Source organism: Chiloscyllium plagiosum, chromosome 1 (assembly GCF_004010195.1).
Source record: "Chiloscyllium plagiosum isolate BGI_BamShark_2017 chromosome 1, ASM401019v2, whole genome shotgun sequence".
Classification (NCBI taxonomy): domain Eukaryota; kingdom Metazoa; phylum Chordata; class Chondrichthyes; order Orectolobiformes; family Hemiscylliidae; genus Chiloscyllium; species Chiloscyllium plagiosum.
The window spans coordinates 132790179-132803905 of record NC_057710.1 but is presented as its reverse complement, the minus strand read 5'-3'; the positions used below and the strand labels follow the sequence as shown (position 1 = coordinate 132803905).

Below are 13727 nucleotides of genomic sequence, written 5' to 3'. Positions count from 1 at the left end.
GAAGGATGTGGAAGCTTTGGAGAGGGTGCAGAGAAGATTTACCAGGATGTTGCCTGGAATGGAGAGGGAGTCGTACGAGGATAGGTTGAGAGTTCTCGGCCTTTTCTCGTTGGAACGGCGAAGGATGAGGGGTGACTTGATAGGGGTTTATAAGATGATCAGAGGAATAGATAGAGTAGACAGTCAGAATCTTTTTCCCCGGGTACAACAGAGTGTTACAAGGGGACATAAATTTAAGGTGAAGGGTGGAAGGTATAGGGGAGATGTCAGGGGTGGGTTCTTTACCCAGAGAGTGGTGGGGGCATGGAATGCGCAGCCCGTGGGAGTGGTAGAGTCGGAATCATTGGCAACCTTTAAGCGGCATTTGGATAGGTACATGGATGGGTACTTAATCTAGGTTAGAAGTTCGGCACAACATCTTGGCCGAAGGGCCTGTTCTGTGCTGTATTGTTCTATGTTCTATGTACCTTCAAAATAGTCAATTTGTTTCTCTTTAACATTGCTGTCCTGAATTAAAGAGACTTTCACAGGGATCCCTCAATAAATTCAAAAATAACTTGCTCATTGAGAACAAACTTATTCTTTTAACAAATGGCAATTTTTAAAAATTAACTTACTATATGGAATTAAACTATATCCTCCTTAATTCCGGCACACAAAATCATATACAGGCAGAAGGTGACACAGCCCTGCAGAGTGTTATAGATTTGAAAAAAAAGAGAAAAAACACAATCTAGAGACCAAACTATTAGGGTAGAATGAGTTGATGTCTCATAGTTCTTTTGGATTCCTGTTGACAGGATCAAGTTGCTGTTGGTTGTAAAGTAATAGAAGATCTTCAGACCAGGTGTCAGATGCAAATCAGATACAGTTAAGAAACCCTGATATCTGAAATGCTCTCAGTTTCACTTTCCTACTTACTTCAGACAGAAAGCATTTTAGTTGGTTTTGCTTTCATGACTTTTCTCTTACTGACAGAGATCACTTCCTTCTAGCCAGTTTTTTCCCAACTGCCATTTTTCAGGAGAGACAGAATTTGCTATTTCCAGCTTTACAGTCCTACACTTTGGTTGGAAAGAAAGCAACTTCACAGTTCAGGGGCCATTCCTAGGCAAAACCCAACCCTCAGTCTTTAATTGCCAAACAAACAGCTGCATTTTCTATGAAGAAATCTCACATTTATTTTAAACACTTTTCTTTTCAAAATCATTTTTATAAACATTCTTTTGACTTGAGTTCCAAAAAGTCACATGTGGTAAATCATCCAGATATGTTATTTTATTTTACAATTCCCAACAACATCACAATGCACTTTAAGATGGAAAGCAATGTGATAAAAAGCAGTGAATGGAGAAAAAAAAAGGAGTCTACGTTTAGAGAGGAGTTCTAATTAGATGCGTAAAATTTTAAAAGGGAAGAAGGTATTAGATTAGATTAGATTACTTTACAGTGTGGAAACAGGCCCTTCGGCCCAACAAGTCCACACCGACCCGCCGAAGCGCAAACCACCCATACCCCTACATTTACCCCTGACCTAACACTACGGACAATTTAGCATGGCCAATTCACCTGACCTGCACATCTTTGGAACTGTGGGAGGAAACCGGAGCACCCGGAGGAAACCCACGCAGACACGGGGAGAATGTGCAAACTCCACACAGTCAGTCGCCTGAGGCGGGAACTGAACCCGGGTCTCTGGCGCTGTGAGGCAGCAGTGCTAACCACTGTGCCACCGTGCCGCCCACAAACAGGCACGGTGGCACAGGCACGGTATGAGGCAGGAAAAATTGGAATCAAGTTTCAGTCACGAATAGTGATAGTTGTGGGGTTGCCCACAGTTTGAACTGCCCCCAAATTGTTAAAAAGTAAAGCTGTGATAGTCCCAGAGGACTATAGCCCTGCTCTCTCGTTAGAGAAACTGGGCTGGTGGTGGTTTAACCCAAGAGTCACCACACCTCAGGCAAGGGGAGAGATGAAGAAGGTGGGTCCTTCTTGGTTCTCTCAGTGAGTGCAGGAATTGAACCCACACTGTTGGTATCACTCTGGCAAACTAGCCATATAGCCAACTGAGCTAAGCAACACCTGTCTCCAAATATTAAGCATGGGAAACACATCAATATACCCAGGTATACTTGCTGGTTTATGCTTGATTTTGACTATTGCACAGAGAAAGTGCTACAATGGGCTTCAGTGCTCTGTGATAGAAGGGGGAAGTAACTAGGGTTCCTGTTTTACAATATCAATAAAAGATTCCTACCAGTAAGTGTATGTTTGGTTACTTATAAGAAGTATTAATATATGTATTTGATCTGATTATGTTTCATTATATCTGATGAGCAGATTAACAAGTTCCTAAAATGCCCTCTATATCTGATATAATGAATCAAAAACCATGTATTTAACTTACCACAAGCCCACATGTCCACTGGCTTTCCATACGGATCTTTCCTTAATACTTCAGGGGAAAGGTACCCGGGTGTGCCCGCAAAACCTTTGGATTAACACAGCATTATCAGCATGGAAGTTGATTTCAAATAAATCATTTCTTAGTACGAAAAACAGCTTTGCATTAAATGGTTGGATTTCTCTCTTTAATATCTGAGTACTATGATGCAGAAAAAGGAAGGGATTTATTCCAAACTACTGACCCAGATTTTATATTATGAGAAAACTAAATTGACATTTTAAATTAGAAAGAAGGAAAACATTTCTCATTTATCTGTGATAAAATGTAAAAGTATTAGTATCCAGTTTGCAAATGAGACACAGAGAGCAAATAAATTGATCCATAAAATTATTTCATTTGCTTTCCTTGACAATTACTTTTAACTGACAGTTGCAACAGACACATTATTATAAAGTACAACACTTAAGAGTAATGGAGTCAAGTTGAATCCAAAGCCTTTACATACTACTCCAATTCAGATACTATGGGGGTAATTATGTCATAGAACAATCATGTAAAATGGGTGATATCAATTCAGTCACCCATTTTTAGCACCTTCTAACTCTTGTTTATTTTCATGAGAATTGAAAATTAGGACAGATACTTAAGGGCTAATATATTCCACCTCACACTTTTGATCAAAGCCAAATAATAGAGAGCCTAAATTTGTTGTACATTTCTTCTGGCTGGTCAGACAATATTCTTAACTTCATATCAGTGTGCTTGTCATTTTATATTACTTCCACAGGAAAGACAGCATCTGGGGTCCAGGGGGTGTGTTGTAATCTTTCATATTAGCTGACCTTTTTTGTGCGGGTCCTGTTTCTCTTGAAAACAAGGATTAGTGACAAGGTGTCTACTCCAGGGAAAGCAGAGTAAGGAACAGGTTAAAAAGAAAGGATGAATGGGTGGAGTCAGGCTCTCAGATTCCCAGGTTTAAGTTTTTGCTTTCGATTTTTGAAGTTCGGGTTTTGGACAAGCTGCAAAGTACAGCACTTCCTCTGTTACTGCAAAATGCCGCAGGTTTCTCTCTACCGCTAGACTATTTCTTTCGGTACTTTGTTCTGCTAGACTGCATGAGAGAATAACGGATTTGCTGAAATTGCCTTGCCAAGTATGTGTTTATGGGATGCTGCTATATTGGAACAATAGATGAGTAGTCGTTAAAATATATTGTATTAAGTACATGGATAGAATTAAAGTAATGCCAATTGTTTTTTTACTTGTATGTTAACTGTGGAGTTAAGATTTCCTCAATGCTTATTAGCTTGACCAATCAAATCAGATCTGGAACATAGCAGCTGATGTTTGCCTTTAAACAACATAAAAGTTAGGGTCTAGGCTATCTGTTTTATACGTTTTGAGGGGGTTTGGTCTGGTCTAGTCTATAACACTTTCCCGAAATAGTATTTCACTCCTCTATTTTGGCATTTCTGCATTGCCCTTCTATCCAGAAGAGGAGAGCAATGTGCTCAGTCACTTGGCTTGGGAACTGCTATGTAAGGATCACTGACAGCTGCATTGGGTACTTTACAAAATGGCTCTTGGACAAAAAAAGGGGATTATCCCAGCTATCCAAAGTTGCTTTATCAGAAGTCAAAATTATTTTCATTAGGAAGACCCTAAAAGTTTCTTTAAATAATGTCTTAAGATTTAACTTCATTTCTTAAACAACATTAAGGCAAAAGTAATGAAAATTACATTTTACTCACCAAACCATGCTTGCTGGTCTCCTTGGACTTCAATTGCCAAACCAAAATCAGCCAATTTCACAGCAGCTCCTTTCAACTTACTAGCGAGGAGCAAGTTCTCTGGCTTTGGTTCAAAGAAGCGGATGAACAAAAATGGATTAAGTAAATCTCCAAATTATATTTTTTCTTATATCTTCTAAACTATTATTTCCAACCAAATAATCAAACTCAGTAAATCTCCACAAAATAGTTACCAAAGCATTAAAGATCAGAAGTCTCATTAAAAGCATGGAGAAACACTTTTTTTAGATTACTTAGTGTGGAAACAGGCCCTTCGGCCCAACAAGTCCACACTGACCCTCCGAAGAGCAACCCTCCCAGACCCATTCCCTCCATTTACCCCTTCACCTAACACTACAGGCAATTTAGCATGGCCAATTCACCTGACCTGCACATCTTTGGACTGTGGGAGGAAACCGGAGCACCCGGAGGAAACCCACCCAGACACAGGGAGAACGTGTAAACTCCACCCAGACAGCCACCCAAGGCTGGAAATGAACCCAGGTCTCTGGCGCTGTGAGGCAGCAGTGCTGACCACTGTGCCGCCCCATTTTCATTCAATCAATTGTGCCATTCTTTTACAAGGATTAGTAATGGCATATAAAATCTGTTCTCCAACTTCACTTGTAGGTTTATAATTTAATCAAATAGTAACAGAGAGCAGAGAATTAAACATTGTAAGTACACAGATTATTCCCCTAGTTGCTCAATGACAGTCAAACTAAATCACTATTATCAATTTGAGCGAGACCAGTTTTCAGTTGTAGCACTTCATCTAATTTATCTAGAAGGCATTTTCAACTGAAATCCAAGCCATTACAGCTTCACAAATCTATAATACTTTGAAAGGTTTCTCAACTGTTACTGTTTCTCTTGCTCATTTAGCATTCAGAAACAAATAAATCTGAAACACAAATTTATGCAATTAAACAGGCATTAAATAATTCTAGATCAAATAGAATGTTGAAAAGCCTCGAACAAAAGCAAATACCACACACTGATTTGTCTTTTTTTTAAATGGATAAAACAATGTCAATTTAAATTTGGTAAATAGTGGCATACCATCAGAAATGCCAATGAACGGGTTAATACAGACTTTGTCTTTTTGTAATATCTTGTCACCCTACAGAACTGAAGATTGCAGGTGCAATTGTTCTGAATCACCAACTTCAAATCAAAAAGATTGATGCTGTGAAGAATTGCACATTATAAGATGCAGTTACTTTTTGTTTAGATTATATGTATAATTGTTTGCAATTTTAAAATTGGTTTTCACTCACCCAAGTTGTATTACTAAATATAATCTTTATTTTAAAAATATCATGCAACTGACATGCAAAGAGCTTTGAAACACAAATTGTGCTTAATTGCGAATTCAATGGTCAATTGTTCAATCTCAGGAATAAGAGGCAATTTAAACAGTTTATCTAGATTACTTCTCAATGAGTTTATATGGAAACAAATCATTTCCCCAGCAAGAGAAACCAGACATAAACCAGCTTGACTCACTTAAATCTTTGGTTGACTCTCAGAGGGGGCAATTTGTTTGTGCAATGATGTTTCAAAGTGGCAACAAGCAGCCTACGTTGAAATCCCAATGCAGACAATGCCTTCACCTTCATAGCCTGCATGTGATTTCTCTCTTGTTAAAGCCCCGTGTGGGCCATGCAGATAGCAGCTGAAGACATTGTCTGGCCCTGGGAAATTCCGGCAGTCTGCATAATGCTGCTAGAACTGATGGCATGCAAATACATTTTTTTCCCCTATCGTATTATGGGCAGCAGCAACAGATCAATCAAAGGGATGCATTAGAATAAATGAATATATATAGGTGTAAAACAGACTTCAAATATGAAAACCTATGGTTTACAGTTCTTGAATAGTTTAAAATCCTGCTCCATCCAAGAATTAAAATTTTGATTTTACAGAACACCAAAAAAAAAACCTGAAGTTATTTATTGTGATCACTGCTTGAGGTAGCTTATTATAACAGTCTGCAGGTAATATGGTTGCTGGTTAAATGCAATATGAAAGCCACTGAAAGGCCAAGTTAATCAATTTAACAGAACTGTAAAAGGTTGTTGAGGTTGAGCAACACAGTGGCTTGACATTTTAGCAGCAAAATTTATGAATCAAGTACAAGACATGTGGTTCAGGGTGAAGAGTCAGGTATCTGCAGTCATGCATGGAATATGGCAAAACATTTCTGCTTCCAGATGTTTATGCGGGCTTAAATGTATCCCCCATCATAACTGATGCTTCCAATATTTCTCTCTCTGTACTGCAAGTTAAGTCAGTCGTATTAGTACGCTATGTCACGGAAAGATATAGGTGCTACTTGCATTTTGAAACAGTGACTAGTGTAGGCGAGAGGCAAATAATTTGGGGAAAAAAAAGAGTAAATGAAAGAGCAAGAAGTGCATTATAAATACTTCCTACAATGTAACTTTGTTTTAGATCATACTTTCAGGCAAATAATCAAACTAAATTTGAAAATGCACAAGAACATTCTTTTCTGGACATTAACCTTGGCTTTTCAGAATTATTTAATGATATTGTTGGGCTTACTAAAGTAAATGACATGTTGGTTCTGACGGTTAATCACTTTCAAGTAAATTTCTTCAAAGCAGAATCAGGCTTGAGACCTTAAAATTCACTAAAGTTAGACTGTTTGTGGTCTCTGAGCCTACGTGATCAAACAGTTTATCAAACCTTACTGGGGCTGTATCTGAAGAGTGGGTACCATCAGTCGCCACTTTCAAAACTCAGGCAAGAATGACTGAGAAGACGGATAAAAATTAGAATCAGAATTGCTCATAATTTTTTGAGAAATTAAAAAAGAGATGCTCTTGCTTCACAAATACATTTCCATCCTTCAGCCAGTGACATGTTTTGGGGACAGATTTTTGAGTCAAAATAATCATCAGGTACCTACACAAGTTGCCATTCACAGTTAGAAAGTTGGAACGAGTTTTGATTCCACCTCATGCATGACTGCAGAACAGTGTGAACTGTTCAGATCATCTTCAAATCACTCACCTTCAGGTCTCGATGGACCACACCCATCTGATGGCAGTGAAGCACAGCCTCCAGGATCTGCTGAATGCAATGACTGCATGCAAACACCAGGGGTGTGTGTTAGTTCCAAGCTGACACTCACTCTCTGTGTACTGTTGGAGAGACTGGCTTCGTGGTCAATAGCAAACAACTGGTGTTTTGTTGAATTGTCCTTAATGGACCTAAACACAGGTGCTCCAGCAGAATAACCATTGGCACATTAACCAAGACTTCACAGCTTCCCTGCATTGAATTAGACCTCCTTTGAGCTGCTGACTAGACACTCAGTGGTCACCATAAAGATGTAAATCAGCCAATAAGAAAACAGCAGCAGGTAATCACTTAGTTTTTTTTTAAGCAGGTAGCATTTAGCTTGGTAAACATAATGGTTACCATGACACTACCTTTGGAAAATAAGTGATTGTCAAATTGATATTAGTCATTCTCACTTCTTCATTTTTCAATAATACTTTTGTTAAATAATGTAGTTTGTAAACAATGAAGGCAAGAAAGAGCTATTAACTTAGGTTAAGAGTGTTGGACATTTTAAACATTTTATTATTCCTAATTTTTAATGACCGCCTATGCGTATTCCATTGGAGTAACGTGTGCCCAGTTGTATAAATAATTGCTATCACAGTCCAAGTCTCAGAACAGAAGTGGTGTTCATTCACACGCAGCAATGCATCATTAGCAAACCTTTTTTTAAAATTGCTACATATTTACACACCCCACACCCTTCACCATCATAATTCAAACAAGTTAATAAATGTTCATTGTCCTGAACCTTAAAACAAGAGAAAGACTTTGCCCCATTGATTTTCTTCAGCCATGATGCATTGCAGACATGTGGACTCGCAAGTAGGTAAAAGGCACCATGCAGAATATGCTGAGGCAAGGGCGATCTTTAAGATTGTTTTCCCAACCCTATTAACGTATTTCTGCTTGCAGTTCATGGGTAAATACTGACCTTCAGGTCCCTGTGAACTATGCCATTAAGGTGACAATGATTTACACTTTCTAGAATCTGCTGTATACAATGACTGTGAAGAAACAAGGGCAGAATGGAAGGGAGAAGAAATTTAGGGTACATATTCACAGCACACACATAGAAAGTTCACAGTACTGAACAGAAATTCTTCAATTGCAACTTGAAAAAGGAATAAAACAGTGACGGTGAACAAAGCCACACTTAAGTTTTTTTTAAAAGCATCACAGTCATTATTGAGAACAATTTCTAAAAGAAATCTAATCAGCTAAAAAGCAAATTTGATCAAAAGTTTTATCAATAAAGTTTGGACATTACAGATGATTATTTTAAACATTCCAGACAGACAAACACAGCAAGTTGCATTTCATAATTTAATAAAGCCATGATTCACTAGTACTGTGTATGCCAAAGTAAATCTTAGTGTAATTGTCATAAAATATAATTAGCACTATCTTTTCTTTAACTGGCATACACATGTGAGAGAAATGTTCATAAATCCCAACTACATTCATAGGACAGTTTTCTGTAATGAAAGATAAGCTTGGGGAAAAAACATCAACTGTTTTGGATCAAATGGCTGCAGAACAAATTCGATGCAAGTGGGACAAGAACTGATGGTACTGAAATAAGGTCAGTTTTGCAATTTTAAAAATGTTGGATTAACAACTACAGTGCTCATCTCACTCTTCAATGAAAGTGGCATAACCTTGACATACAAAGTGAAAATGGCCATCGTCCTAGATTGGGGAAGGGATGGGGTGAAATGAGGGTGGAGAATTTGGATCCCTATCCTTCGTCATCTCCAAGTTATGTGCAGCTATAAGGTGGATGATTGACCTTTACCTGTGTGTAGAAGCCTTTCCTCAGAATTAAATTCACACACTTTTCTGATCAAAGGCTACAACACTGGGATTTCTAGCACAACAAAAACACCATAAATGCAGCTCCAAATAACATTCAGTCAAACAATAATAAAAAAATTGGTTTCGTTTCTGTAAATCAAATATCTTTCATGGAAAATGAAGATCAATGTCAGTATTACTTAATCTAACATCTTTCTTCAGCAGGCCCACCTCCACAGAGATCAGAGATCACTATAGTAAAGTATATATTGGTGTTGGAAATCTAAGAACCTGAGTATTCAGGGTACTTGGACATGCTCTGGTTAAGAGAATATTGCTTTGTGAAAATTTAATAATTGTTCCAGTAGTGTCCTTGAAGGGAGTTTAAAATAAATAGTTCAAATCTTTGCCAATGAGTGGCACCTGCATAGTGTGCTGTGGGCTCCAAAATGCAACAAAGTAGCACAATTAAATAAGTCTTAATCATTTATCAATTTTTCTAGTCTGTTTTGAGACAAGTTCAGCCAGGAGTTGTTTCAATATGACAACAATGATCGTATTGTACTGCTGTACTGTGAAGTACCTAAAACACCTACCTTCCTTTCATGTGTGGTATTTTCCTAAGAAAAGTTAAACTGATTGAAATTGGACAGAGAAAGAGGTATCACAACTGGTTCGCAGCATTCAAGATAGTCTGCCTTCAAAGCACGCAGTTCACACTAATTGTGTGCCAAAATAGAGCAAGAGTTTAAATGTGAGAAATGTACGTTTATATAAATCTACTGGGCCACAGTTTGAAAGTAAAAACAGAAAAAAAACTCAAGTCTCATTCCTGAAGAAGGGCCTGTGCCCGAAACGTCGAATCTCCTGTTCCCTGGATGCTGCCTGACCTGCTGTGCTGTTCCAGCAATAAAGTTTCAACTCTGCCATTCCACCAATCCCTTCCCCTGTGACCTTTCTTCTCCAAACACACACCTACAGCCTGAGGCCCTAAGCATTTCCAGGCCATGGGTGAATGCATTTGCAGCAACAGAAACTACCTCCCAAGTCATGATTTGGAGATGCCGGTGTTGGACTGGGGTGTACAAAGTTAAAAATCACACAACACCAGGTTATAGTCCAACAGGTTTAATTGGAAGCACACTAGCTTTGTGTTATTGGAAGCACACTGGCTCCGAAAGCTAGTGTGCTTCCAATTAAACCTGTTGGACTATAACCTGGTGTTGTGTGATTTTTAACTTTGTACCGCCCAGGTGGCACTGCTGAGCGATACAGTGCATTTGGCTTCTCATTAGCTGGTAACTTCCAGTGGATGGGATTTCTGCTCATGGGCTACCATGATGCCAAGGGGTCCGAGTAGTCTGGAGTCATTTCCGAGATGTAGGGGAGAGTAGCTGGGGTTTCTGGACATGTTTTGTCTACTTGTTTGGGCAACTGAACAACAAACCCGAACAAGCAGACAAATCACATCCATAAACTCTAGTCACACTTCCCTACACCTAAGACATCTCGGAAATGACTGCCAGACTACTCAGGCCCCATGGCATCATGGTAGCCCACAAACCCACCAACACACTAAAACAGCAACTAATGAACTTGAAAGACTCTATACAGACAACAAGCAAAACTAAGGTCATTTACAAAGTACCATGCAAGAACTGTAACAAACACTACATTGGATAAACAGGCAGAAAAGTAGCCAAGAGGATACATGAACACCAACTAGCCACAAAACAACATGACCCATTCTCACTAGTATCTTTACATTGTCATGTCCTCTACACTTTAGCTAAGGGCAATCAGGAAGCAAACTTATCATATAGATGAGGAAGGACATCATTTCAACTGGGACAACACGTCCATCCTAGGACAAGCCAAACAGGGACATGCACGAGAATTCCTAGAAGCATGGCATTCCAACCAAAACTCTATGAGCAAACATTAACTTGGATCCCATTTACCACTCCCTGAGAAGAACACAAAATCACATCACCATAGGAAATGACGTCACCACAGGAAATGACATCAACCACCCTAGGAAACTCAACATATAAATAGAAAGTGAGCTACACCACCACTGCTTCATTCGGAGGTCACTGAAGATGTTACCTAGTATGGTGACGAAATGTCTGAAAACAGACCTTCCAGCTCAGCAGGAAAATCTTCATCCATATAGTAATCTCTTTGGTTCTTCAAAGCATAGAGATGACCTCTTTTCCTACTTTAAATTATGTCCAGGAAACCCTGCACTGTGAAAATTGCATTCTTTCAGGTGTGCTCTTAAACGGGGCAGGGGGCGGGGTTTGGGGGGTTGGGTCTGGGTGGGTTACTCTTTGGAAGGTCAGTGTGGATTCAATTGGCTGAATGGCCTGCTTTCACACCGGGGAGTCTATGATCTGTGTATTAGCACTACCTTACTCCTCTATCCCACTTAGAATCTTATTTTCCAAGTAATAGGTGGCCTCCTCATTTTTTTCTCAAATGTGGAAACCCACACTTATCTGTTTGGAAAGTAAATTGACAATTACTTGCCTGTCTCAAGTTTTTGATCATATAGACTTGGAGCAGAAGTCGATCATTCTGTCCCTCAAACCTATTCTGGCATGCAGCTAGATCAGGGCTGATACACATTAGCTCTTTGAATCCCACAATCATATATAAACGTGACCACAGTCACGAGTAGAGTCTTGTACTGGATAAGGCCAATCAAACCATAAAACCAAGGCTCCACTTAAACCAAAATTTAGTTTTTGGAATTTACCAAATTATTGTTTTTTCCAGAAAAGAACTAATTGTCCAACCAGGAGGAAAGTTGCATAGCTACATTCACAGCCACGCACTTGACAGTGACAACAAACGACATAAAGCTAATAAAGGCCATTGTTAATTTCCTTCCCTTTGCTCTCCCCTTAGTTCATAGCAACTTTTAGTTTATAGGTAACAAAGAGAAATTAAAAGGAGGAATAAAATTTAGCACAAGTAGTCAGCTGAGTATTTTTGAATAATAACCATGGGAACCCATCAAATTATGTGAACACAAGCTGCTTGGGCTTGTGTGGAGTGTGTAGCAGGCAGGTATCTTTTACCTACATCAACTTTGACACTTTGCTGGTAATTATCACTCTGTATTTCAAGTCCACGCATCTCAAAGAAGAAAACAATAGAAATTACACATTTATACCCATAAATGAATCAGAACGTTTAAAATTCCTTGATTAACACAAGCAATTCTTTCTTATATCCTCCCTTCCAATTATTTTAAATCACCTACTTCAGTAATTATTACACAAATTCCCTTCGCACTTTAGGGCTGAATAAACAGACATCAATTCAGGAACTAATTTACTACAGCACTGTGCATCACTGGACATCCACTCAACAGCAAATAATGTTAAAATGGATCTTTGCATAGTTACCAATTCTGTAAATGGTACATAGAATCACAAAACCCACCAGGGATTTTATCTTTAAGGTAAAGTGAAAGAGGTCATGTGGTCTGTTCTGAGGTCTGCCAGCCAGTAAGCCTGGGTGGTTAGATTGTTACAGATTAAAGGGACCCAGATGTTTTACTTAGAAAAAGGTATAAAATGTTTCCTCTTGGTAACATCATGCTGTGTACTCATAGATGGACAGTCTCCAAGGTCCCAAAAAGTGTGGAAATATTATATTGTAAACAAATGTATTTTAAACTGTCAATTTACATCCAAAATGTAAAGGGCTGAGGTCCCCAAGTTAGCTAATCAGTATTTTTACCTGGGTACGAGGATCATGTCATTCATGTTACCATGGAGATGCGCTTTGAAATGGAAGTGTTTCGAAGATATCCCTGAAAATTACATAGGCAACCTACCAGAGTTTAAGGTTGAAGGTTTCTATGCTTCACCATATCGGGATACATATGGGACCTTACTTACAGATTTGAAAGATGAAATTTAAGAGAAGTTAAAAGAGAGGTAGGTAATTTGCATCACTTCAGATAGAGGGAGAAGTCTTCATGAAAAGTCGCACAGTTAAAAAGTTCTGGAATTCAAAATTTTCAGGCTGGGAATGATAAAACAAAATATCAGAAGTAACTAGTCAATAATTATTTAGAATTATAGAATCCTGGCTGTGTGAAAACCGGCCATTTGGGCCCAACAAGTTCACACCGACCCTCCAAAGTGTATCCCACCCAGACCCATTCCCATACCCTATTACTCAGATTCCTGATGAAGGGCTTTTGTCCGAAACGTCGATCTTCCTCCTCCTCGGATGCTGCCTGACCTGCTGTGCTTTTCCAGCACCACTCTAATCTAGAATCTGGTTTCCAGCATCTGCAGTCCTTGATTTTACCTATTACTCCACATTTCCCCTGACTAATACACCTAAACTACAAATCCCTGAACACAATGGGCAATTTAGCATGGCCAATTCACCTAATTTGCATATCTTTGGACTGTGGGAGCAAACAGGAGCACCCAGAAGAAACCCACGCAGACACGGTGAGAATGTGCAAACTCCACAGAGACAGTCGCCCAAAGCTGGAATCAAACCTGGGTCCCTGGTGCTGAGAGGAGAAAGTGAGGTCTGCAGATGCTGGAGATCAGAAGAAGGGCTTATGCCTGAAACGTCGATTCTCCTGTTCCCTGGATGCTGCCTGA

General features: G+C 39.1%; 1 protein-coding gene across 26 annotated transcripts in view; it reads right to left on the bottom strand.

The window, feature by feature from the left end:
- LOC122553361 (calcium/calmodulin-dependent protein kinase type II subunit delta) overlaps positions 1 to 13727 on the bottom strand; it is a 321729-nt gene that overhangs the window by 76807 nt on the left and 231195 nt on the right. For 14 of the 26 annotated variants that reach the window (XM_043697063.1, XM_043697100.1, XM_043696963.1 and 11 more), the window contains exons 6-8: positions 8225 to 8297; positions 4159 to 4261; positions 2408 to 2491 (exon numbers count right to left, since the gene is read on the bottom strand). In XM_043697063.1, coding sequence (XP_043552998.1) covers positions 2408 to 2491; positions 4159 to 4261; positions 8225 to 8297 — 260 coding nt within the window. Of the gene's footprint in view, positions 1 to 2407; positions 2492 to 4158; positions 4262 to 7236; positions 7310 to 8224; positions 8298 to 13727 lie in introns of all 26 variants that reach the window. The other 12 variants (XM_043697118.1, XM_043697184.1, XM_043697082.1 and 9 more) reach the window with 1 other exon arrangement.